The sequence below is a fragment of the Triplophysa dalaica genome, chromosome 13 (genome assembly GCF_015846415.1).
Source record: "Triplophysa dalaica isolate WHDGS20190420 chromosome 13, ASM1584641v1, whole genome shotgun sequence".
Taxonomy (NCBI): Eukaryota; Metazoa; Chordata; class Actinopteri; order Cypriniformes; family Nemacheilidae; genus Triplophysa; species Triplophysa dalaica.
This window is the reverse complement of record NC_079554.1, coordinates 21,658,555-21,685,026: the sequence shown is the minus strand read 5'-3', so window position 1 is coordinate 21,685,026 and position 26,472 is coordinate 21,658,555. Positions and strand designations below refer to the sequence as shown.

The 26,472-nt window shown below is 39.6% G+C and overlaps 2 protein-coding genes across 2 annotated transcripts; both read left to right on the top strand.

The window, feature by feature from the left end:
* Positions 1–12: 12 nt before the first annotated feature.
* On the top strand, positions 13–22,676 carry cfap61 (cilia and flagella associated protein 61). The gene is given in 27 exon segments (XM_056764871.1): positions 13–120; positions 413–562; positions 2,246–2,360; positions 2,362–2,397; positions 2,593–2,669; positions 3,185–3,252; positions 3,334–3,451; positions 3,583–3,715; positions 4,464–4,649; positions 4,796–4,852; positions 4,973–5,085; positions 6,168–6,207; positions 6,863–7,002; positions 7,088–7,214; positions 7,297–7,374; positions 7,456–7,662; positions 8,146–8,274; positions 11,497–11,624; positions 15,109–15,198; positions 15,640–15,808; positions 15,894–16,053; positions 18,603–18,895; positions 19,688–20,015; positions 20,581–20,663; positions 20,751–20,956; positions 21,945–22,041; positions 22,117–22,676. Coding segments are annotated over 26 exon segments (3,519 nt in total). The 5' UTR covers positions 13–120; positions 413–419; the 3' UTR covers positions 22,315–22,676.
* Positions 22,677–23,995: 1,319 nt separating this feature from the next.
* insm1a (insulinoma-associated 1a) lies at positions 23,996–26,214 on the top strand. Its single transcript, XM_056764743.1, is given in 2 exon segments — positions 23,996–24,608; positions 24,610–26,214. Coding segments are annotated over 2 exon segments (1,275 nt in total). The 5' UTR covers positions 23,996–24,062; the 3' UTR covers positions 25,339–26,214.
* The last annotated feature ends 258 nt before the right edge of the window (positions 26,215–26,472 follow it).

The window sequence follows — 26,472 nt, the reverse complement described above, 5'->3', positions numbered from 1 at the left end:
TGCGCACTGCATCATCCACACCCGCCCGTCTCTATGGTTACTAGACGCTTGCTAACAGCATTTACTTGAGCAATCGCCATTTAGCGTTAAGGAAAGAGAGGCTTTAGGTTCGATCGAAAGGTTGGTTTGTTTAATTTCCTAGCGCGTAAAAACATTAACATAAAAATAAAGCCTTTAGTACCGCGTCATTTTGGTCAATATAATGGCACGGAAATGAATTATTTGGTAAAAAGACATTATGTGGCGTCGTTAAAATTCAAGAAAAGTGATGGACACGTTTACTGTTTTAATCTTTAAATATTTTAGGACATAATATTACCAATAAAATAATATTCTGCAATAGAAACAGATTACTGTTCACACAAGTGGCATGTATCAGAATAGAAACTAACATTTATGTTGCTTTTTTTAGTTTTAACATGAGCACCATCACGTCATCAGCGGGAACAGTTGAAAGTGTGACTGTGAGAAGAACAGAGTCATCGGATGCTCAGGAGATCAATCTTCTGATCAGTCCGTCCACCGTTGCTGTGTTTGGCAGAGTCAATGTTATTCACCTTCTGTGAGTGTTACAGGAAAAGTTCAGCAATACGTGAATATTATCATCTATTTGACTTTATAGCACAAAAAACCCGTTGAAAGTCACTTATTTTCATACAATTATAATAAATGAGAGACTGGAGCACCACTACAGTATTGTAAATATTAGGGGTGGGACAATACATCGATATGACGGTGTATCGTCGTCCTCCACGTGCGATACGAGAATCGATACTCTGGCGTCAAACACCGATATTTTAAATAATAATTAAAAAGACGTTTTAAATATATTTCCAAGCGTTATTACTTCAAGGTTCCACTGGGTGGCGCTTATGAAACGAATGAGGGAAACGTGAACAAGCGTTAACTAGTCAGAAAGGGTTTAGGAGTTTTTTATTAGAGATTAGTATATGTTACAAAAGCACCGCAATTATACAATATAAACAAATAAATATATAAAACAAGAGAAAGATGAATAACAAAATACCAGTTAAATGATAATGCAAAATATAAAAAAGGAAATTAAAAGGGCATTCAAAAACAAAATTTGAAAAGATTAAAATCTTTTTAAGAGGATACCAGATAGGGCTCGTAAAATAATTGATGCTCCGTGCAAATATGGGAATGAAGGTTTAATAAGATGTTAACTAAGATCTTTTCATGTTTATTTTATTTAAGCTGGTTAACGCTGAGGTGTTTTCAAGTTTATTTAATTTAAGATAGTTAACACTGAGATGTTCAAATAAGGTTTAAATAAGAGGCTGATATATTTAGAAATGTACCTGGTTCATCCAATTTCTTAAGGGAGCTAAATGTGTCAGTTCACAAAGATAAGCTTTTGATTTAAGAATAAAATGCTTAATTTACTTGAAATGTTACTCATGTTGGTAATACATTAATAATTTATCTTCTGAACACTTAAATTAAGTGACAAAATGTTGCACTGAACCTTTCCATGGGCGTTTTCTTTTCATAGAGTCATAGGTATCGTGATGTATCGTTATAGGATTGCCAAGTAACATACCGATTATCGCAGAATCGGTTCATTGGGATATTTTCGGTATCGTGAGCCATGCATTGTGTATAGAACCGTGATGTACCTTGTGATTAATGTACACATGCTTTATATCTGTACGTTTCATAAAGATTAAACTAAGTCTTTCAGGAAGAAGAACTTTAAAAACATTCAAGCAGGTACACATTCATAACCAAAGGCGATAACACTTTACATTAAGGTACCCTTCATAAAGCATTTACATATGTGTTCATTAATAAGTCATGTATTGCTTGTAAAGCAGTTATCATTACTGCATGAATTAAAGGAGGATTCTAACGAAATACCTGCCTAATAGAGAGCCATTTATGACTCACATGTTATAAATGCTTAATAAATGTATTTATTCATTATTTGTTTGACTCGAAAGCAGATTCATATGATCTTGATGTTGTTTGCAATAGGCTGTCAGACTGGACGCTGTAGGTGATATTTTGGTTTTCTTATACCTGCTCACTATTGGCAGGTATTTTGTTAGAATCCCCCTTATTTATTCATGCAGTTATAACTGCTTTATAATGGATCTGTAAATTACTTATTTAATGAATGATTAGTGAACACATTTATAAATGCTTCATAAAGGGTACCTGTAATGTAAAGTGTTATCCTAAAGGCAGTAGTCACAAAACAGATTTTTTTGTCTTGTTGCAGGGAGAAAGCAAATCTGGCCGTGACACTGAGCACCAGTAAGGATAAAGTGCTCGCTCATGCATCCTTCTCTGACCACCCCATGGAAGAGCTGGTGGATCAGGCATGCTGGGAGAATTTATTTCACAAACCCTGACAATGCCCAAAAAATGACTGTAGGCAAATGAATCACAATGGCCCAGTTTTACAGACAAGGCTTAAGGGGAGTCTCAGACTAAAATGGATCTTAACTGAATATAACTCAGGCAAAGGCAAAGTCCTGCCTTAAGCCATGTCTGTGAAACTGTGTTTACGTCTATTATATTCAATATGACACACATGTATCTGATAGTCATTCTTATGTCCTCCAGCCTCTGAACACTCTCTTTCTGCGCCTCTTTGTCGCTCAGCCTAGCTTCTCTATTGGGGGAGCTAAAGAGATAGTCAGGTAATGGAGGCAGCTTTTCTTTTTGACATTTTTTATGTATTTTGTTTTTATGTATGTCTTTATTTATTGAAATAGGCTGACTTAGGTGTATAAATATGTTGCAATTTAAGGCTTGCATCACAAATGTCTCGAAATATTTTGGCAACACACTAAATTAAATCAGCTCATCAAAAGGCATATTTTCTTTCCTTAATATTTCGTAATAATTTCGTTTATATTTTCTTTTTCTTTTTGATTGGAATATGTCCCCAAACTGCGATATTCATCTGTAGCAGTATTGCTGCTCTACTCTTTTTCATGTGAACCCACAGTTTGCCCTTTGATTTCGATCACAATTTCCTCAAACATGACAGACTTTTCTTGTGATCTGGTTAGAGTGCAACTGAATCTTATTTTCTTGCCGCACAAATTGTTTTGACTGTAAAGCAATGTCTTCCTGCTTCCATTCAATCATGTTCTAGTGAATCTGCAAATCTCGTGATCATAGATTTATTTCCATCCAATGCAACTTTTAGAACCGTCTTCAATGCCATTGTGGAGTTGGAACACATCTGCCTCATGACTCCCTACAGAGGGCCACTCGGTAAGAAAACGCAATGTCCAGTACATTTATTAACATTCTTTTTCAACATATTTGTATTAAAGTTAACAACGCTCTATCCAGAAGCAGGACTAGAGAAGATCTTTGGTCCTTTAACGTGTCTCAAGGAGGAAATTCAAAGTCCAGTTTATGTTTGTCATCGACACAATCACTGTCCACGGCTCCATGTCCGCAGAGCCAGGTTTAAACACATCTTTTATTCACTTTTTTATAAAAAATATAAGGTGTAAAACACATAAACATGAGTATAATTCATAGTTACACGGTTTAAACATTTTTCAGTACATCATATTAAAAATCAATGCTTTCCAGAGTGGAGGATCACGATGACATCATGCAGATATTTGCAGATCAGATCGAGTCACTGGTGGAAACCCACGGGCCGTATTTTCTGTCTGAGCTCATCGAGTCTCAGGGCGAGGAGAATCACGCTGTCGTCTGTGAGGTCGGTCATGTCCATTAACATTCCTTTAAAGTTCAAACATGTGTACAAATGTTGAACCAAGATTTTGCGCTTTTATCGATCAGGAATACAAATCAACTTTTTAAGTTGTCTTAATCTCCGTTTTCATTCCTAGACAGCAGTATATACATTTCTACTAGTGTGTTATTGAACCCCTCTGCACTCAAATCTGTGGACCACGAAAGTATATGTTGCTCATCATTTTGTGATTGACTTCTTTCTTTATTCACGTTCATTGTGTGGTTTAAAGAACAGTGTCAACATTCTTCACAATCTTCCATATAAGACTGTTGTCATGCAGGTTTGAGATGACATTATTGAGAGCTAACGACAACAGAATGTATGTTTTCTGAATGCATTTCTAAAAGTGGGACAGACATTGTGTTAGGCGATGTTTTCTCAGGAATGATGGGGTGACAGATCGCCCTCTCCCTCGCCTACGGCGCATACTGACATGTGTTCATGCGACATATGGCAGATGAGGGCTCATGACATGCTCACAGTGCACATATTGTGCCCAGACATCTGTAGCGGGTTTGCCTTTGTCTAAATGTCCGGAGAACGACTGTACATCGCCCAGGAGGATTACAAGAAGTGACTGAATAGTTCCTTTTTTCATAAATTGTTACAGAGGGGGTATCGTCTTAGGCCTTTACACTCTTATTTTAAGACTTTTCACTTTGTAACATGTATTTAATAAAAACTGCCTGTGATGCGTGTGTATGTGCAGATTGAAGGATGTGTTGTAGGGTTTGTCAGCTTGAGTGATCACATTGACCTGAAGCTTCTAAACACATGCTTTGAGCTTGGAGCATTTGAAGAACTGAGAAAGACGAATGCAGTGGATCAAACAGTCAAACCAGAGGAGCCAACACCATCAGAGGAGGAACATCTCACCTCGTGTGTGTCTGTGGAGGTGAAAAACACAGAAGGGATTTTAAAATCATTGTTTTGGTGCTGCAAAGGCAAACATCACTTGCTTTAGTGCATGATAAAAAGCATTCTACGCTTCTTGCGCTCAATTCATACAGTTTAAGTTAATGAGGAAACAAACATTTACAGGGTGAATTGGATCCGGGAGAAGAGACACAAGGTGGAGACCCTTCTGACACATCCCTGGTCAGTATAAGACATTGTCTTTACATTTGACTTACTTATGTTACCCAAAACTATTAGGAATCTATTGTAATGTGGTGGAGCAGCTCATGTTTTGGTTTATTTATTGTTTTTTCTTATTAGCCAGAGAATGCAGAGTCAAGAGACACTGCCTCCTGCGAGGATTCCGAACCAGACCGATCTCCTAATGCTTTCTGCATTCAGCTCTTTACTATGGAAAAGAGGTTTGAAATGAGGTGAGATCACAGGCCTGAGTACCGTGTGGTGTTCAGAACGCAAATTGAACTTTTATACTTGGTGACTAAAAAAATTGAAATTAAATATGACTGTTTTGTCAAGTAGCATCTCATGCGTTAAGAAGGAATTCACTCTGACTCTTGAGCTCCTATAGAGTTTCAAAGTGACAACATGAACAAATGTTACTCCGCATGCGCGCATTCGTGGGTTGCAGTTAACTTCCGGTACTCGTTCACAAACAAAAGGATGCCTGATGCTTATTTATGATAATGAGCAAAAGAAACCGAGAAGAACCGTTACTTTACTAAACTCGTCTGCACAATACTTTCAATTTAGACTGCGATACCAAGCTCCACCTCTAGATATCAATGTACCACGCGTAAACATAAACATACAACAAAATTCAACAAATCGTTTGTTAAATACAATTAATAAAATAAAAAATGATACAAATTAATATTAAGAGACATGAAATAAAATATAAATAGTTATATTATTTAGACCTAGCCAAACACAAACCGGACGTTAACGGAGGGTCGGGCGAGCGCGCGTCCGATGAAACGGTCTATAGACAGATGTTTTCCCTTATTAGTTATCTGTTTCAGAAACATTTGAAAAATATTTTTAACTTTAGTAAATTATTACATTTGATATTTTTGCTTAATTGTATTTGTCCTGAAAGTCCAGTGAGTCTTGAATGGTGGTTTATATTTAATGTTTACTAGGACAATAAGCACACATTTAATAGACCTCAGGAAAACATTTAAAACTAAAAAAGTTTAAAAGATCTAAATATCTATAAAGAATGGGGTTCAGGTTTAAACTGATCTGGCGGAGCTCCAGTTGCTGTAGATGTCTGAATGTTATTTGGCTCCTGCTGATGGGCTCTGTGTGTCACATTATTGGGCAGCTGTTGTGGAATATGGAGTCCTGTTGCACCCCACAGAGTATGAACATGTAATTAATGAGGAAAATGCTTAAAGTGACAGCGAGACCAACAAGAGCACATTCTCTCTGGACCGGCCAACACTGACAGATGACGTTTCCAAACATTTCTCTTGTTGTCTTGTTTCTTCCAAAGATCAGCGGACCTCCTGCCTTACCTGTTTACACTTTATCCTGTGAGTATGTTATGTTGTTTGTTGAGTTATCCAGAGCACATATGCACTTGGTTTTACTAAATTATTTAGGTTTGAGTAAACCGTGAAAATATGAGCTGTATGGTACAAAATAGGACAACCAAACCTTAGGATATGAAGAGTTAAGATGCAAAACCCTATGAATCCAGATTAAATCCAGTAGTGGTATTTTATTTGAGCGGGTTTTAAAACAAAAATATTTCATATATTCACTTAACATCGTAATCTCATTATTGACTAAGGGGTTTGCAACTGAACTCTTCATATTTATTTGACAAAACTATTTGCCCAAAAATGCAAACTACTGCTTATAGGAAATATAGTTTTTATTCGAATATACAAAACAATTTCATGGAAAAGCAAAAAGCTAATAAAGATTAAAGCAAACACTTTCAGAGTAGAGTTTGATCATTTAATAATATTTTGGTGATCCTCTACAGCAGCCATTCTTTCCTCAATAATCTTTGCACGTGTTTTTTTAGATATTTTTTTTTAAGGTTCTTTAGGTTATAAAAGTAAGAAAGAGGTCTGGTTTGGTCTGGTTCTTTGTGGAACCAAAACTGGTTCTGCTATGGCATCGCTGTGAAGCACCTTTATTTTGAAGACTGTATGTCACCTAATGTGTTGTGTTGTGCAGGATCGGGAATACTGTGTCATCTCTGTTCCCAAACCGGCTCCAGAATTCCCTCTCCTTCAGTCCTTCCTCAGAATCATTCCTCGTGAGAACAGCACATTCCCACATGAGCTGTACCTGTGCCATCGCTGGGGGCTGCTCAGGTACACACATGCACACACATCATATCAAATCAATCACCAACATCATGATTACACATCAGTTCAATGTCTTTTTTCTCTCCGTCAGGACCCTGGAAGTGCGCGTCGCAGTGTCGGATGATATCCCAGCAGTCCAGACTCTGATAAAAAGTCTTAACCAGGAGAAATCCGTCCGTGATGACCTGGATCTATTTCTGCAGGCCCGAAAAGACGCGGTTTGTCACCACAACTATTCTTATACACATTTGGACACTAGGTACAGGTGATTGAACGCAGCGTGTAATCTCTTATTTACAGGATGGGGCGGCTCTTCAGGCTTTCGTGTTTCGGGTGAAGGCTCAGATTGTTGGTTTGATGATCATCAGAGATGAAGAGGTAAACTCGATGTTGTTCAACTCGTCATCATATTCCCTCACCACAAATGCTTTGCTACATCTTTCTGTTTTCATGTTGCAGGACATTGAGTTTATTCAAGCCAACTTTGACATCGAGCGGTTTATGTATTTTAGCCATCACCAGAGAGAGGAACACGGCCGCCTGTGTCACTTCATCCTCAACCCAATATGCCAGCACCACGGCAAGCATTTCTTTAAAGAGGCGCTACGCTTGGCACACAAGACCTGCCTTTATTACCCTCTCTACCCGACCCAGCACAGCCATGAGGTGGGCAAAACTTGAAGAACTGTGAAAAGAAGTTATTTTGAGAAATGTCTCAGTGTGTGTGTGTGTTTGTGTTTGTTGTTTATGTGTGTTGCTAGTGGGGGATTTAAATTAACTCTCTACCCATCCTAGCACAGCCATGAAGTGGGCAAAACTTCAGGAACTGTGAAAAGAAGATATTTTGAGAAATGTCTCAGTGATTTTGTGATCATGCAATGGAAGTCAATGTGGTTCGGTGTTGTTTGATCATTGACATTCTTCAAAATTGTGTTTGCGTCTGATGTGTGTTGTTTGATCATCGACATTCTTCAAAATATCTTCTTTTTTGTTCTGCAGACGACAGAAAGTCATACAGGTTTGGAATGACATCAGGGTGGATAAATGATGAAATATCTCTTTAAACTATATTACTAATTTCCTTGAATATCTTTAACTGAAACTTTTACGCTCTCTCTTCACTTCTTTGTTTTCCTCCTGTGCTTTCAGAATGTCAGTTCTCGCTCTCTGGCAGCCGTGCTGAACTTCATGGTACCCGTGAGCCCGAGACGGCAGATCATCTACCCGCTGGAGGAGCTGGGCATCAACGCACCCTCCCGCCACATCACCAGACAACAGGTCAGACGGAAATCTACAGGTCCTCCTGCTAGAACAGATTGATAGTATCACATCTGTCAAAACAGACACATTTACAGATCTCATACTGTAGCTCACTTCAAAGAGCATTAGTAACACAACCATCATGGGTTCGATTGCAATTTGGAAAGCGTCTTCCAAACTTGTAAATATAATGCTAACACTACATTGTGAAGGAAGTGTTAAACCACAAGAAGGCGCTGTGCTGTAATTCTGCCATCACTCATCACAACATGTCATTTATCAAAACTCATTATTCATAAAGTGTGAAGGGTCACTGGGGCGTCTTTGTTTCTCTCTCTAACGTTTATCAATAATTCATGGCGTGTAAGTACACATTCACCTCGTTGTTATCCGTTTAGTCCATCAGAATGGTTAGCTGTAAGTTAAACACACTAAATGCTCTTTTAGCCCGGGGTTATTGAACGTCTGCTGCTAATGAAGCAGATGGATGGGTGGAGCAGATGGTGGCGAATGTTTACGCTGATTTCTAACAGGTAAACTAGCAGTGTGCTTATCCAGCTATGATCACAACGACCAACAGCTGCTGCAGACCTGTGTGTGTGTGTGTTGTGTGTGATGTGTGTGTGTGTGTGTGAGTGTGTGCGGGATGTGTGTGTGCGTGTGATGTGTGTGTGTGTGAGTGTGTGTGTTACTAGAGGGGGATTTAAATGAACACGTTTCTACATCGTGACAATCTACTTTACTCATAGTGTGTCATGTAAGCCCTGTTCTTTGATAAAATACACCAGGATGCTATAAAAGAAAAGTTTTGTTACTTTCCTTCATTATTTGTGTTAAAGTTTATAAACCCCAGCTCTAGAGGCCCTGAGGTTCCTTGTCCGAAAGCCAACGATACACCCAGCTACACAACATTAAAAGTTCTCGGATGTATTCGTGCACATCAGTATTTGTAAAGAAGCGCACTGGGTTCTGAACCTTAGCTCGTGTTTTACAGTTTATTTGTGTGTGTGATGCATTAGCGGGACGACACAAGCTGTCGCTGAGTTTGGTAGCCGAGCAACGGTGGTGTCCAGGCAGCGCTGCAGATAAGAGCGCCAGGACGGCGTTAATCCTGCGTCCGCTTCAGATGAATTAATCAGAGTTAAAGCACCTGTTTGCTCTTCGTCAATAGAGTGTTGTGTTACGAAGGCCATTACGTTTCGCTGAAGTCCTGCATTGTCGCCAGCGTTTCAGATCCACGCACCTGTCCGCTTTACCTGGACAGGGAGAACAAAGTCGGCTGTTTTTGATGTCTGGTTACTGTATCGTAATCAGATGAGGAGACTGATGTTATGATATGTGGATTTGGTTGAACTCGATGAAAAATGTGAGATTTTCATCTCATTGATAAAAATAAATGAAATAATTTTCCAAAAATCATCTTCTCATTATCTTGACCTGCTGGTGTCTTGACACGTCCGGCATTGAAAGCGCTTCAGATCGTGTATTTGATTATAGAAATGAACGAGTGTCTGTGAAGAGCCGGTCACTGATGGCTGTGTATCATCCATGTTTCCTTAAAATTCAACTGACGTAGTTCTGTGTCTCGTTCTCTCTTCCCAGAGTACACTGCTTCTCCTTCTGTTCCTCCGTGTTAAATGGGATAAGGTGTAGCACGGTACAAATCCCTCAAATTATTCATGCTCAAGGGCCAATTAGAGAAGGAGAGAGCGCACGATGAAGAGAACACAGCAGATGTTCGCTTTCAATGCATTCAAAGACGACCTGCTTTAAGAATATGAAAATGGGCACATTGGAAAGTTTCAATGCATTATATTAGGTGTAGAGGCAATTCTGTGTGTATTTGATGGAGTGGGTTTGCCTTCTCTCTCAGCGGCAGAACTCTTTGACATTAGGAATTTTCCATTTGTTTAGATTAGTTACAGTGCTGGCTAATGCAAATGTGTTTTTGCTGTTCGGTGAGCCGGTATCTTTTAGAAAGATGAGCGCTCGGTGAAACACACAGGCTCTCGCTTTAATATAACTATTTTGTCGGAGGCAAACCTTCCAAACAGATGAACTGGTGTGATTGGCTTTTAGAGAAACGGCAGATATGTGATTAAAGGACAAACATTTACCTGAGCACTAAAAGGACGTTTGTGTGTGTGTGTGTCTGCGTCTGGTTGCACTATGCCATATATGGGATTTGTTTGTAAAGGATTGCTCTGAATATTCAAGAATGTTCTCAATGTAATGCTTAATGATTTGGCATACTTAGTTAAATGAAAACAAACAAAATAATTCAAAAATAGCATTAATTACCCATAAACTTATTCTTTCAAAACATATTGAAAAGCATGAAAAGACAGGTGAAAACTGTGATCAGTTATAATTGCATCATTTTTTGGGGGGACTTTTCCTAAATATATATAGTTTTATATATGTAGAATTGTGACTTGTATTACCTATCAGGGAATCTGAACTTGTCTTCCTCGCTTTCTTTGAGGTCTGAAAAAATACAGGGTCTTTTCTGCTATTTTCACCCATTTCTCCAGTTATCATTTTCTGCAAATAAATGTAAATAGAAACAATGTGTTGATTTGAAATTTGGTATAAATGTTTTTAGAAGTTCACAGAATGAAACAAAAATTAGCATTTTACTTAAACACAAATAGTAAGTTTTAAAATCAGAAAACCTAAATGCTCCCTTTTTATTCCGCGGCTGTATAAAGTAGTGTGCACCAAAACAAACAACATTCAAAACCACAATCTCTCACTTCCACCAAAACAACTGAACAATTTATATGAAATTATCATATTCTAGGTCGCAAATCCTTAATCCTGTTCCCCTTGAAGGAGGAAGGATGCAAGTGTTGACGCTCTCTTGTGTGATGTTTGTTTTCCTGTAGCTCAGTGGTTAGAGCATGACGCTTGCAACACCGAGGTCATCGGTTCGATCCAAGGGATTGCACATACTTAAAAACAAATCAATCAAATCAAATGCTTTCTTGTTTAAGGTTTTTTGGGGAAAGCATCTGCTAAATGAATAAATTCACAATAGTATGTTTTAAAAGTATGTTTTATAACACGTGTTTTCTTTTAAAGTTTGTTTTACATTAAACAATAAATGGAGTCATTTTGAAATAAAATATTTTGATCAAGTATGGTGATTGATTTAAATCAGAATGCACTGCCAACATTTGCTGTGAATGACCAAACTGATATCATTTCTCATCATCTGATCTTGTTTCTTCTGGCCAGGATCCCTTTGCCCTCTATTACACCAACAGAAAACTCAGCATGGAGCCGAAGGTCACCATCAACAGCAGGATCGTGGTAGTTGGAGCGTCTGACACAGGTTTAGCGTTCCTCGAAGCCTTGACTTTCTCGTAAGTGTATGTTTTTAGAAACGTTACTTCGGTCAAACGCTACACACGATAATTGAGCTTTTATTAGTGATTTTGATTTTTCTTTGGCAGCAGCAGAAGCAGGATTCTTTGTCTTTGTGAAACAGGTTGTTTTTCTGTGTGTGATTATCATTAGTTAGAGTGACTCGCTGGGATTTGAGCCAAACAGCGATCGCATGAAATCTGAGCTTACGGCTTATATAATAACACTCAACCCAGCGGGATTCAGTTAATACCTGACATCTCTGTGTGTGTGTTTTAAAAGCAGCGACAGCCTTGAGATGCACAAACACACTTCTTCAAAAATAGAAGTTGTACATTTAGTCAAATATTTGAAAGCAGTTCGCAAGCAAAGGTGTGAGTTTCCATTAAAAGGAAAAATCACAGATGAGATCTCTTTAATATTTCAATTATTTCTCCAAGACATCAAGGAGATTTAGAGCAAAAGGAAACTTTTCTTTTGGTCTCACCTGCGTCTCAGATATTTCTCCCAAGAATGTCACGAATTAGAGCTTCAGAAGAGATCTCAATAACGTCTTAAACTGAGCTCTGATTTGACAAGTCAAAAGTCATTTAGTCCATACCTCAGCAATTTTTATGTAAGATTTGATTTGATTCAGATGGGAATACAATGAATGAATAAGACAAATCAGAGACTGCATTTCTCCACGACAGACCCAAAATCAGTCACAACCTGTGACAACCAAATACTGATGGTTTTGTATCTATCCGGTTTGGTGTTGAGAATGTTTACTATTGAGAAAACTGTAGTACAGATGATTCTCAATGTTCACAGAAAGGCAGTTCTGGTGATGTCAAGGGTTGAGATTCAGGCTCTCGTGGAGCGTTTGACCAAACAAAGCTGCGATTTAAAGGCCCGCTTGTTCCCCGAGAGCTGATAACTGCCTGGCAACCAGGGGTCGCTCTGCGGTTTTGTGTGTGCGTTTGGCAGGAGCGGCGGGCACGCAGCTGTCTGATGCTGGCAGCGTGCAGGGGTCACGCGCTGGCCCTTTAATTAGCCCGCCACTGTTCTGCCGCCCGCAATTGGTGTTTGCTGTCGCTAATGACTTGACTAATGAGGCAGTTAGTGTCCACTAAACTTATGGCCGCTCGGCCCCCGTAGAGGCCGCCTGACTAATGGAGAAGGTGGAAGCCGTGTCCGACAGAGCTTATCTGTCAAGCCAAACCCACTGGCCCTCTTTTCTCTCGCTTGTCCTTTATCACCCCCGAGGATGGGGTGAAATGCAGGACCATAAAAGGCCGATAAAGATGCTTGGCCCCTAAAGTTAGCAGTCAGACACTGGCCACAATAGCGGCCTGTCAGTCGCTGATAAGGACGAAACACCGAGCTGGTGGTCAAGAACGCCCGCAGAGAAAAGCACTCGCATAAGATTAACATTTCAACTCGGCACAGGCGAGCGCCTTTCATTCTTGTCATAAAACACGGACAATATAGTTCTAGTTGAATCTTTTGTTTATTACAGCAATTCATTTGTGATTTGAATTAGATTTGTTTCTTTTCTTTTTTAACTATTTGTTGATTTTATTCCTTAAGATATCTTATATGTTATTAACTTAGTTTCTCTTTAAAAAATAAAAACAAACAAATGAGAGTAGTTGTTGAAGCACATGAAGAGTATGGAGGTGTTGAATTAATGTAGATTGAAGAAGTAATATAATCAGGATTTGAAATGTTTGAGTCCATATTGAGATCTTCAATAATGTTGACTTGATAAATCTGAGCTCAGGTTGACACATTGTTGACATCTCTATTGAAAATCTGAGGACAATTGTGAGATTTCTGACTCTTTCTCAAGAGAAACATTTGAGACACAGATGAGACTGAATATGAAATAATTATTTCGTTCTCATGGAGACATATTTTATACTCTGTTTCATATACTTTAATCACATTCGTCCAACATGTAAAATGAAGAAGAAACATGCAGCTCGGTCTGTCTGCATCGCTTAGAGCGCTAGAATCCAGATCTGCGTCTGCGTGTCCGTTGTGCCTCCGTCTGATCAACGGTGACGGTCCGCAGACCTCAAGCGCTTCTCTTTCAACACACACCGGCCTGATTTCCTCTCCCGCCACAGATAGAGATCATGTCTTTCTAGCACATACAAAACAGGTCATTTACATGACAAGAGACCTTTTTACACTCCTGAGGGGACGGGGGGGAGGGAGGCGGAGGGGGGGAGACCACTACACACAGGAAACAAAACAAGAGGGGAAAAAAGACAAAACAAAAGGAAAAGCTTTTACTGTGATGGTCGGAGAAGAAAGCGCTTTAACGCGGGCCAGCGTAGCGGTGGAAATTAAGGGATTTCAGCATCTGTCCGTCGAGTGTTTGCGGAATAACCCCACACACCCCGCGTGCTTTTGTTACTGTGCACCCGTCATTCAGTGGCATTCATGTCTCAACTGAAAAAAAGGAACAAAAAATGTAGGAAAAATAGCCTCATTACCCAAAATGGAGCAGATCTGTTGTGCACACGGGGTGTGTTCTGCTCTATATTTTATAGATGTGAAATGAGGACCTGATGGCCAAATATGTATTGAGAATATAGATCCACAGGGATTGTTATCTGTTCTCAAAATATAGACCTTATCAGATGTCGAAGGGACAATGATGTGATGCTCATTGTGAGTGTATGAGTCTGTGTGTGTGTGTGTACAAGTATGTGTGTGGGGGGGGAGCTCTATGTCTGTGTGTGTGAACAAATTTAAATATATTTTGGAGACCCAAAAGTGTACCAAATCTGAGCACAATCTCCATTTGGTGAATTCCTCGGATGAAACACTGTATACATGTAAATATATAAAATATAAAAAATAATCTATGTTTGGGTTACGGTTAGGTTATAGTATTTATAGATGTGTATAAATAATATAATTGAAATCTATGGAATGTGTGTGTCTGTGTATGTTGTATGTGTGTGTATGAGTATGAGTATGCATGTATTTGTGAGTGTGTGTATGTATGAGTATGAGTATGAGTATGCATGTGTTTGTGAGTGTGTGTGTGTGTGTGTATGTATGAGTATGAGTATGTATGTGTTTGTATTTGTGAGTGTGTGTATGTGTTTTAAGGTCAATGTGCAGGTGGTTTAACCATGTGTGTATTGTTATTTTAACCATGTATTTATTTTATTAAAAAAATGTGATAGGAAAGCAAGTGTTGTGTAACCAGTGCACAATATCGTTGAAGATGATATAAAGATATAAAGCTTTCCTGTAGCTCAGTGGTAAGAGCATTGCATTAACAGCGCAAGGTTGTGGGTTCGATTCCCAAGGGATTGCAAATACCTATGTAAAATGTATAGGATAAAGCAATGTAAATGTAAAGTAATATGAGCTGGATGAATTGGATTTCTATAAAACATGACACGTGTGTTAAACTAGATTTTTCAAATGATCCCTGAAATATTTCAGTTCTTCTATTGCCTTCTTTTATTTTCACAGTCCGCATCTCAGATTCAACAATCTCACCCTCATCTCCACTCACGGCCTTCCAGATCACGCCGCTCCTGACATGGGATTTCTGGCTACAAGGTGAGAGACGCATTACAGATGAGAGGCATTCAGAGAGAGAGAGAGAGATTTGTGGTGGTGTTGCAGGAAATCTTTTTGCTCTATGAGCTCTCGCTCAAGTAGCTTATTTCCTCACCATGACAGATTTCAACTTCTATCATACACCAAAAGTGTCACCATCCACTTTCTCACTGTGGAAAAGAGAAATGATACTTTATTTTTGGATGAAAAAGAAATAAATCTCAACTGTTCTTTCAAAGTTTTAACTTTTATCGTTGCAATCCAAAAATGCCAGAGCAGGTCATCCAGCTGCTGATGAATACGTCTGTTAGTGGTTTCCAGCACATCTGATTCAATCTGTCAATCCACATCACATCTGAGCATCAAATCTCAGTCCAAACACTCTTGAAGTGTGCTCGGTTTTCAGCTCGAAGCTTTATGTGTGAATGTGTTTCTCTACAGTCACTGCTACAGCTCTCAGGATCACGCCCAGCTGTCCTTCCGTTCCTGGATCAGCGTCGTGACGGACAAGATGAAGGCCATCGATCGCGAGGCCAAACATGTCGAACTGGCGAGCAACCACAAAGTACAGTACGACTGTTTGATCCTCTGCGCTGGCCTTCAGTGTCAGGTCAGACTTTACTCATCCGCACACACTTATTTGTATAAACTCTTCTTTTAGAGCTTGTCATGTATCTGCATGTGTAACATTACAGATGCCCAGTATTAACAGTTCAGACACCAGTATCCGGACCACCGGCACTCAGAATCCACCATGTTCACAACCCGTCCCGTCCAATCTTTTCTCCCTCAATGACCAACACGACTGCGGGAGCGTCCATCGCTGGCTCATCGACAACTTTCTAAACCGGACAGGCGAGCTGCTTTTTCTTTTCTTTAAACTTTTTTTATAATAATTTAAGTTGATGAGCGTAACACAACAAACCTCTCCCTCTCCTATTCATCTCATTTACCAAAGCGCTGTTTTTCTAAAGCTGTCACCGCATAACAAGTAGCTCATTACTGTGAAAGCTCATCTCTCTCCATTTACAGAAAAATTAATATTAGCAGGGTGAGCTAAGAATTAATCTTCCCCGGACAGAGATGAGCCACGGCTCGGTCTGATTAAGCCTATTATGTTTACTAATTACGGTCTCTTTAATAATGCGGGCAGTAGAGCGATTATAGAGAATGCTAATTGTACCGTCTGCACATGAAAGATATCTATTTAGTGGCATGAGAATTTATATTAGGGTCGGTCAGAGACTTGCGTTAGAATGTGTTGTCAACACAAATGACATCATGATAGTTTGGGCAGAGGTTCAGAGTGATGTTTGGACTTCAGCACCATGGACAGAGCGCTCAAGAATACTCCATACAGACGGCAGCGGACAAAAGTGATGTCCAGAGGGCAGAGCTGTACAAGATTTGCTTTTAATGACCTTTCAGGATCATATAAACAATCATAATATGAGGAGTGTGGGTAACGGTTTGGATTACGGTACGAAATGTACCGCATAACTAAACAGGATTTATAGCATAACCACTTGTAACAATAATGTACCTCGGCAGTACATTTCTGTAGATCCTGTTTTATTATGCGGTACATTGCGAGCGTTACTGGAATGTGAAACAAAATGAACAAAACAGTAAATTTAGTTGAGAGACGACATTATTTGAGAAAAAGGCAAACTACAGATTATCAGGGATGAGTATTTTATGATTGTTCTTCTAAAAATTTGTGCCATAAATCATTATTAGTCTCCCTTTATATTTTTGTCACTGGGTTTTGAAGATATCTAACCAATAAAAAGTATTAAAAAGTGCTTGTCAACTTTGAGAACACAGTATTAAATCATTTAAAAAGAACAGTGTTTATTACTTTACCTGGAAGGAAAAGCCAGGAAATATCAATGACAACATAGAAACGTAAAAATCTAATTGTAATAAAGCAAACACTGAGTTTTATCAGTTTTATCAGAATATTTTGCTGATCCTCTCTTGGTTTCGTCTACAGACGTCAAGGTCCGGACTTTTAAACTTTGCTTGTGTTGTCATCTTGGAATTGGAAGGTTCTATCTAATATTGTTGTGTTATTCATGTATTCTTAATCCATGACTTATTTACATAATTTGTGGTGTATTTTCTTTACGTTGTGTACATTTTGGGACTTTAGAAAATGTACAAAATCAAAAACGTATATATCTCAAAACTGCTCAGAATCCAGAACCTTATCAATCCAAGATGGCAATGTGTGTTATTTTGGTCGAGCCTCATTAAATTCGTCTGAAGATTTTACACTCAAAACGCGACTACACAAAAACACAAAATCTTTAATATATTTTTATGTTTAAAGAACGAGCAAAGATGTCAATTTTGGACATTGGTTTTGGCATGTGCCATCAGATAAGTCTTTAATTAAAGATCCAATATCAACTCAACAAGTTATGTTGTAAAACAAATGCTCACATGTGATGCATTTTCTAAACATTGCAAATTCTATTTAAAATATTATTTTATGTCATGTTGCAGTTACAAAAACATCAATTTACACACACAGCTCTAGTACAATATTAATGTTCACAAATAATGCTTAAACTCGTTTTTTAATTTTAATAACATTAGGTATGAATGTGTGTAATTGAGTGTGTGTTACGTGAGCTCTGCCTGATTAGTTTTCATCCTAATCTAAACATCAAAGCTCTTCCTACACAACAGATCTCTATTAGATCAGTCCAGAGCTGTCTGGGGGTGGTGAGCGGTGAAAGGACATCCGAGCATCTCCTGCTTCCTTCAGTGTCCGTGGCTCTTTCTCTTCTTCTGCTCTAATGGGACTTTCTCTGGGTTGCTAAGTGACCCTTCTCAGTTTCATGAGATTATCTCTGCGAAGGCTTTAATAAATTGCTTTTCTCTCCCTGTGTGATGATAATGGCCTTACGTTTATTTTACTATTAAGCCAAACTGCTTTTTATTGTGCGGAATGTAAGTTGATTTGTTGGTTTGAATCGACTGAAATCCTTCGTATCGCTTTATATCTCCATTATTTTTAGTCACAAACCATTGTTAGTGATCCTTATACTTTTGCACTGTTTTTTCCCAAATATCTAACAATAAAGAGTATAAAAAGTGCTTGTCAATGTCAAAACAGCCAATTTGGACATCTGAGGTTTCAGAAGGACAGCGAACAAATGCAGCGATTTTGTGGCTTTTAGTTTCAACATCTACTTTGTCTCAAATGTTTCGTCCAAAATTGTTTACACAATCTTCATTTCAACTCTTGGAGAAACCATTGATTTTAAAGATATTTGTTCTTTACTTTGATCGTTTAGTTCAGATCTTTCAGTTTCACAGTAAAAATGTTGGAACATCTAACAAAGCAGCTCTAGAAATGATGTTGACTGCTAGTTATTTGTGTGTGTCTTCAGGTGATGCTGTGGTTTATGGAAGCATCATAAACGTGTACACATGTGTGGAGACGCTCATTCGTCTGGGTGTCAGTGGCGGGCGCATTCATATAGTCCACCCCCCCGATGACACCCCGTCACCCTGTTTTCATGACAGCGCTGTGGAGCTCGCAGTCAAACAAGCTCTGGAGGAGGAGAAAGTCCACGTCCATCACGACTGCCTATTGGCTCAAATTAATGATGGACAGCACCCGGATCCAATTACATGTGTGTCCTTCACCACCGCTGGCCCTCCCATCCGGCTCCAGTGTGCAGTGAGTGAAAAAACTACAAATAACTCAACAAGAACACACTCAGTAATACCATCAAAACCATCTTATTTTTTTATTGGATAATTTAGACAATTTATTTTTTAGGGATTTAAGGTTTTCTTAGTTCTGTTACTGCATGTGTTTATGATCATCATATGATCCTTTTAACATGAATCTAACAAAATTGTTGTTTGAAAAATTGTGGAAGTGCAACATATCACTCAATAGTCACTTGCACTATTGTATAGTCTATATTGTTATCTGTTCATAACCACCTGTACATTAATGTTCACAGTATATAGCCTTCTGTCTATATTATTCATAGTACATACCGACTGTCACATTTTCATAGTACATGGCCATTGTATAGTATTTTCCTAATATTGTATTCTGTATTTATTCACACTGTATATCCTGCACTTGCTAATTGCACTTCTGGTTAGACCTAAACTACATTTCGTTACACTGTACTTGTATATGTGTAATGACAATAAAGTTGAATCTAATCTAATCTAATCTAAAATACAACACAGACTAGTTTTTTATTTTATTAATGTTTTGAATTTACTTTTATGTTTTTAATGTTAGGTTTGGAATAATTTTTTAGCAATTTTCATTTTTTCCTTATATTGATATACAAAATTAATCTCTTTTTATTCAATTTCAGTTAATAATTTGACTGCCCCACTGATTTTATTTATCATTTTGGTTTAGTTTAAGTGTTTCAAATAATACCTTGGCTGATATTTTATATTAATTTTATAATTAATTTAACTTTAACTTGTGTTTTTACAGGTACTCTTTAACTTCTCTCGTGAAACAGTTGACCGCGATGCCTTCCGTGCTATCAATGATGCCTGTTTAGTGTTTGATGGCCGTCTGGTCATTGATCGCACTTTCCGTACCAATGACCCCTCCATATACGCTGCCGGACCCTTAACTAAATACTCCCGCCGTTACCATGCCGACCAGTGGACCGGTTGCATCTTTAATTCCAAGGAAGTGGGACGTAGTTTGGCATCTGTTCTGCTTCCGCTGTTCGACCCGACTGTGGAGCGTCCCGTGAGCCCATCGGAAGACCACAAGCACCTGACTCCAGTCTACAATCAAGCCAAAATCCAAGGTCTCCACGTTTCTTTTTATAGGACTATGAGTGTGAGGAAACATTTATAAGCGATATGCCTTTATTAGACTCACGGTTATCACCTGGTGGGGAATAATTGGGTGGAAAATCCTGTTTAGTTACAATGAAGAAAAGACCCTTTTGTCTGACTCAGATTGACGCAAAACCATTGACAGTAAATCTACATAATCTAATCTAACGGGTTAAGTGATTTTAACAGAAAGGACCATCTGTTACACAGGAAGAATGTGTCTGAAATCAGATTTAAATTCACATATGTGCCCAGAGGAAACTTTTATAGCTGTTTCCAGGCCCAGTAGATTTGATGGAGTTGTCAGTTGTTTTATTGTAAACATCATTGCAGGAGATTACTGAGATTACTCTTACTTTTTATATGGAAACAAAATATCTGAGACGCAGATGAGATTTAAGCAAATGTTTCCATTTACTCTATTTGCTTTATTAATTTCTAGGAAAAAAGTATTGAGGTATAAAAGAGATTGTATCTTTCTAATGGGCAATAGAAAGATATAAGATTCATTTTTTGTTAATCTTTCATTCACAGGTGGAAGGTTACCAGGCAGCTACAATTACCTCCATGTCACGAAACCGAATGCCAACAACACCCGAGCGTCATCAGATCAACATGTAACCAGAGAACAAATCTCAGCATCACGTTACAGCACAAATCAACGTTTATGTCATATCTTCCTCTAACTTAAAACTGTCTTTTAGGGTTGTGATATTGTGACAGGCCGGACTGAAACAGGGAACTACTTTTGCCTGCATCTCAGCCAGCATGACGTGGTGGAGACCATCACGTGTCTCTCCAAGAATCCTCTTCCCATCTCCAACCTCTTGTGTCTCCACGGCAAACACCAGATGCTGCTCAATCACCTCCGCTCCAGATACAACGACGGTTTAGTCCAGGACTTGTACAGGTTCAAAAATTCAGATAATGCGTTTAGCCTTTAAACACACAGGATTGTCAACATTCACCCTCATGGGGTTCAAAATCTGTATGTGACTCTTTCCGGTGTGAAACACAAAGAAGATATTTTGAGAAATGTCTCAGCGGTTTTGTGTTTAGTGCGGTTCTTCAAAATATCTTCTTTAGTGTTCTGCAACAGAAGCAAAGTCTTACAGGTGAGGGTGAATAAATTGAAAAATATTTTTGGGTTAACTATGTCTTTATCACACTAAAGCAAAAGAAATCACTAAGTTTTGCAGGATTTTTTTCGATTGATATGTGTTATATTTAAGTCACTGCGCCTAAACACAGAACCACCACAAGTGTTTAATTATGCGCAGGATTATTTATGATGCTCCAAATCAGATCTGTGACATGAAGATGTGTTTCTACAGCTTGACCTCTGCTCCAGTATTTTAACACCGCTGACCTCTCACCACCACAATCATTATTCGGTGCTACTAATCTGTTTATGAAGGTGTGCAATCCGCTTTGCCGCAGCACCGGGACACAATAGTTAAGCCACCCAGGAGCTCTTATTAAAACAGGATTCTTCACCGCTCTTTTGTCATGACTCTGAATGTGACCGGCACTCAATGTCATAATGGAGAAGGGCTGAACATCAAGACCCATAAACATAATTGATTGGCCGTGATACTGTATATTAGACCTGTGTGTGATGAGTGGACAAAATGAAACTTATGTCTTTGTTTATTTTGAGTGTAAACGATAAATGTTCAGATATCATTTCAAGTTCAAGAGATTCCAATATAGTTTCATTTTTATAATGTTGTTTTTAGGAACCTGATTGTGTGCAAAGATCTGTTAAAAGGTTTCTGAAATAAACGACAGCATAAAGGCCTGGGACATAAAGATGAAGTCAATGTGGATGACAGAGATTCGAGTTTTGGGTGAATTGATACTTTAATATCAAAAACGCGTTCTTCTATGTTTTTCAGCTACTTCAGAGAGAATTGGTGCTTGGCACTGTTTCACGACCGCTTTACGGACTTTGAGCAAGAGGTTCGCCAAATCATGGATTCAGCCAAAGTGGAGGTCAGCAGCGGCACGCTTACAATCTTTTGAGAACGATTTTGGATTTTTGTTGTTGATGCGTCTTGTGTTTCTCAGGGCGATAATGGTTTGGTTTCCATGCACGAGGTTCTTCAGAAGATGGTGGGGGATAAAACAGAGACAGGCCATCTGATGAATCTCAGCGAGATGTTTGGGAAAAGCCAGACTTGTTCTGCTCTGAAGACGACCGTTCTGGACTATCTGAAATATAACCGATATCATCTCACTATGTACGCCCGGCCGGGACTGCTGTAATCATGATAACATCACAATTAGGAGTAATCAATCACTTCTTTATCTTTAATTTCCTTCAGTTTTACATTTACTGCACTATATGTTTGGGGGTGGGGCAACTTGAGCAAATAAATCAAGCAGATTAATTCTGTCTCATGCAAATCTCTGGTGTGTAATGAGTGACATTCATTAAACATATCTGTCTGTTGTTGAATGTTTCATGTATGTGCTAAGCAGTATTTGGTTATATATTATGCAGAGATGTAGAGCACAGCGTGGCTCATTGGTGCGGCGGGGCAGATAAGGGCAGAATGAGGGTAAGTCTGAGACAGCAGCAGCTGTATGATAATGAAGGTGGGGCAGAAAAACACAGACGCATGATCCAACATCACACAAAAATAATGTGTTTTACTCTACTACTTAAATTCTGTTGGACAGAAATGCAACAAGAATAATTGTTACGATTCTTTTTTTTGTCCTTCATTATGTGGATTTTATTGTATAAATGTGCACATAAACATGGTCAGATACAGCAAGTATTGTTCAAATGTATTTGATATGACATTATTTAACTATCAAAGTATATGAGCATTTATTGATATTTAATCATTTGTGATGTTGTTATACTTTCTTTGGGTATTTGTTTGTAAAAGTAAAGAAAATACAATGATTGCGCAAGATAGAATGTGCATCATGAATGCTCAGATGCGACAAATGCGTTTGCATAAGTTGGTTACACATTGCAATTCCAAAAACAACTTTGTCGCTTTGCTTCTGCGCCGTATGTTGAAATAAACTAATTTTGTAAAACGTAAAAGGTCGGGTGCAGCAAACGCTTTTTTTCTAAATCTGCCAAATCATCAACTCAATATCTAGAGGATTATTCAGAGAGAGAAATTTTGGAGAAATTCCAGTATGACGAGACTGTTGCACTGGAATGACATCACCACATATGAGCACAACAATGATGGCACGAACACTGATGGCGCTGAAGATGCGCGTTTGAACAGAAGGATGCTCGGCGGATGCTGCGCTTTGTCCGCGCACGCGTCTGTCTCCCCGTCCTCCACAAGCGTGTCTTTTGTAATGCAAACGAGAGGAGCCTCTTTTTATGAATTATGTATGCGCGCAATGAGTGATTAATACGTCCAGCATTCAACTGTCGCGCATGCACTAAGCCTGTAGGCGTCTGATTTATACAATCAATTAGTTTTGAGACAAATTACTCACGCAACTCGCCACCTTTTTTTGTGCGCAAATAGCTTAAAACAGTTTCGCGTGAGCGTTGTGCTTAAATTGCGCACGGTTTCTTTAAAAACTGGACGTGGTGTGTGTGACACAATTCACAAATTCTTTGTTGCCGTTTTAATTTCAAATTCTGATGGTCTGAGAGTGAAGAAGCCCCTTTCGGATGCTTACAAAGGCAGGGCACGTGTGCATTGATGGGACGCATCAGAGCGTGAAAAGAGGAGGAACCAGCGTGTGCCCAAAGCGTCCTAATATCATAAAGCTCAGGTACATCTGCTGAGCAATCTGCAAATCCCCCCTCCGCTACATTTCCAACCCAGACCCTCCCATTTCCAAATCCATAGGGATTCCAACTCCATCTGATTGGATGAGGCAGCAAGGGGCGAGAACAATGTCACCATTTAGGCTTAAAAAGAGTGCTGCTATGTCTCTGTGATTGAAAGATCACCAACCGCATCCAAATACAGCACCGCGCGTGCCTCTGATCCAATCTTATCTAAAGTGCCTTTCAGTTGGCGAGGATGCCTAGAGGATTTTTAGTGAAGAGAAATAAAAAAGCGATACCTGTTTCGTACCGGATCCGTGAGGATGAGAATGAAGCGCGGGGAGCGTTTCCAGCCGCGCAGGATGCCAGCGCACCGTCTACGCACATCCCAGCATCGCCGCGCACGGATGCAGGCGCCCTGAGCATCTCGCAGCAAGCCAAACCGGTGCAGTTCGGGATCCCGGAGACGGTGTACAGGTCCGTGTACAGTCCGACGCGTCCCGTGAGCAGAGAGCACGAGAGGGCGTGTTTGGAGAGGCGGTTCAATCTGGGCTCGCCCATTTCAGCGGAATCCTTCCCAGCTGTGCCCAACGGCTCGGATCACGTCCCGTTCGCTCCCGTGGATCTAAAAATAGGCACCAGCAACAGCAACCGAACCGGTACCAGCAACCCGGTCCCAGTAGCCACCAAAAGGTCCTCGTCGGATAGCGAGCGCAAAGGCAAACCGGCATCCAAGAAAGCCAAGGCCATGAGGAAATTGCAGTTTGAGGACGAGATGACCACCTCGCCAGTGCTGGGCTTGCTTGAAAATCAAAGAGGGTCCGTTGGAGCAGAAACCCAGATCTCAGATGTCAGCCGGTGACAAGCCGCTGGGCGAGTTCGTCTGTCAGTTGTGCAGAGAGGCGTACGCTGACCCCTTCTCTCTGGCTCAGCACAAATGCTCCAGGATCGTCCGTATCGAGTACAGGTGCCCCGAATGTGACAAGCTTTTCAGCTGCCCGGCGAATCTGGCGTCACACCGGCGCTGGCACAAGCCGAAGCAGCAAAACCCGACGGGCACCAACCCGGAGAGCAATAAGACGCCCGCGTCCGTAAAGAGCGAGGAGCCGAAAGAGACGACCAGCGACAGGGACACTCCCAGCCCCGGACTTTCCGAATCGGGCTCCGAGGACGGCCTCTACGATTGCCAACACTGCGGCAAGAAGTTCAAACGCCAGGCGTACTTGAAAAAGCACGTGATGGCCCATCACGACGTTCACGACGGCTTCCCAGCACCAGACAAGAGCCAAGTACCATTGAACCTGAGCGCGTCAGAGTGCAACCTGTGCCCGGTGTGCGGGGAGAGCTTCCCCAGCAGAGCCAACCAGGAGAGACACATCCGCCTGCATCACTCCGCGCAGGTGTATCCTTGCAAATACTGCCCGGCCATGTTCTACAGCTCGCCTGGACTTACGAGACACATCAACAAGTGTCATCCGTCGGAGAACAGGCAGGTGATTCTCCTCCAGATGCCCGTGCGTCCTGCCTGCTGAAAACGGTGCCTTAATCCACAGGATGAACTCGGATGCGCAACGAGAGACTGTTAAACTAGAGGATCCTGCTATTTCCACACGTGAGGTAGTTTTTTCTGGAGGCTCGACGCGTTTAGACTGCTCCAATATTTTTCTAGGATCTCCGCACAAGTGCTTTTAGCTTTTAGACCTAAGAGTCCTAGAACATGCCTTGAATTCACAGGCTGTACATATATTTTCATCACTTTCTAGCTTTAATAGAGCTTGTGAAGCTGTGGGGATTTGACTGTAGCTTTTCTCCCTTTAGTGTAGCCAGAAATGCCTTGAATAGATGCTGTAAAACTGCCTTAATCATGTACATGTTGGAGGGGTTGCTCGTAATAATAACTTTTATATTGCTACTATTATTATTATTGCTGTTTATGTGTGTATATCTTTGTGATTATTTATCTTATTATTTATTTATTTCAAATATTTTATTTAAATTATTTGTTCGGCATTCATTGATTTGTGATTGATTTAATAATTTGTCTGGACAGCCAAATGTTTAATTTATCGATTGAAAGACCTTGTCCACGTCAAATTCACTTTGCATTAGGTACAATCGTTTATTTATTTAATGTTTATGTTTTGTTAATGATGTTTTCAGCGCTTGTGTGTTTCTGCAGTTCTGCTATTTGTCCAAAAATACTTAGCCTACTACTACTACTAATAATAATAATAAACATTCCAAAAAGTTTCAATGGGATCCACTCGTGATGTGAAATTCCGGCAGTTCAGAGAAATGTGTGTGTGTTCTGTCATGTGGAAACCCAAACACTGTGATGTCATAGAAATACATCATCATCTGGATTCTGTACTGAGATACATCTGCACTTAATAAAACACGTCAATCTACATCAGTCTGAATGTGGTTTTACTAACATCACCTGACATTACAAACACATGGAAAACAAAAACACAATGTTGCTTCTGAGACAAAAACACAGATAGTGTTGTTTATTTTAATACAACAACTTTTATAGAATCAGTAACAAAATCAATTTATTAACAATCAAAACATTTCTAATTGTGTTCGTAAGAGTTAACAGCCAGAACAAATGTTAATGCGTGACCTTATACTTCTTTTAATTTAAAAACATTTATTGAATTCTT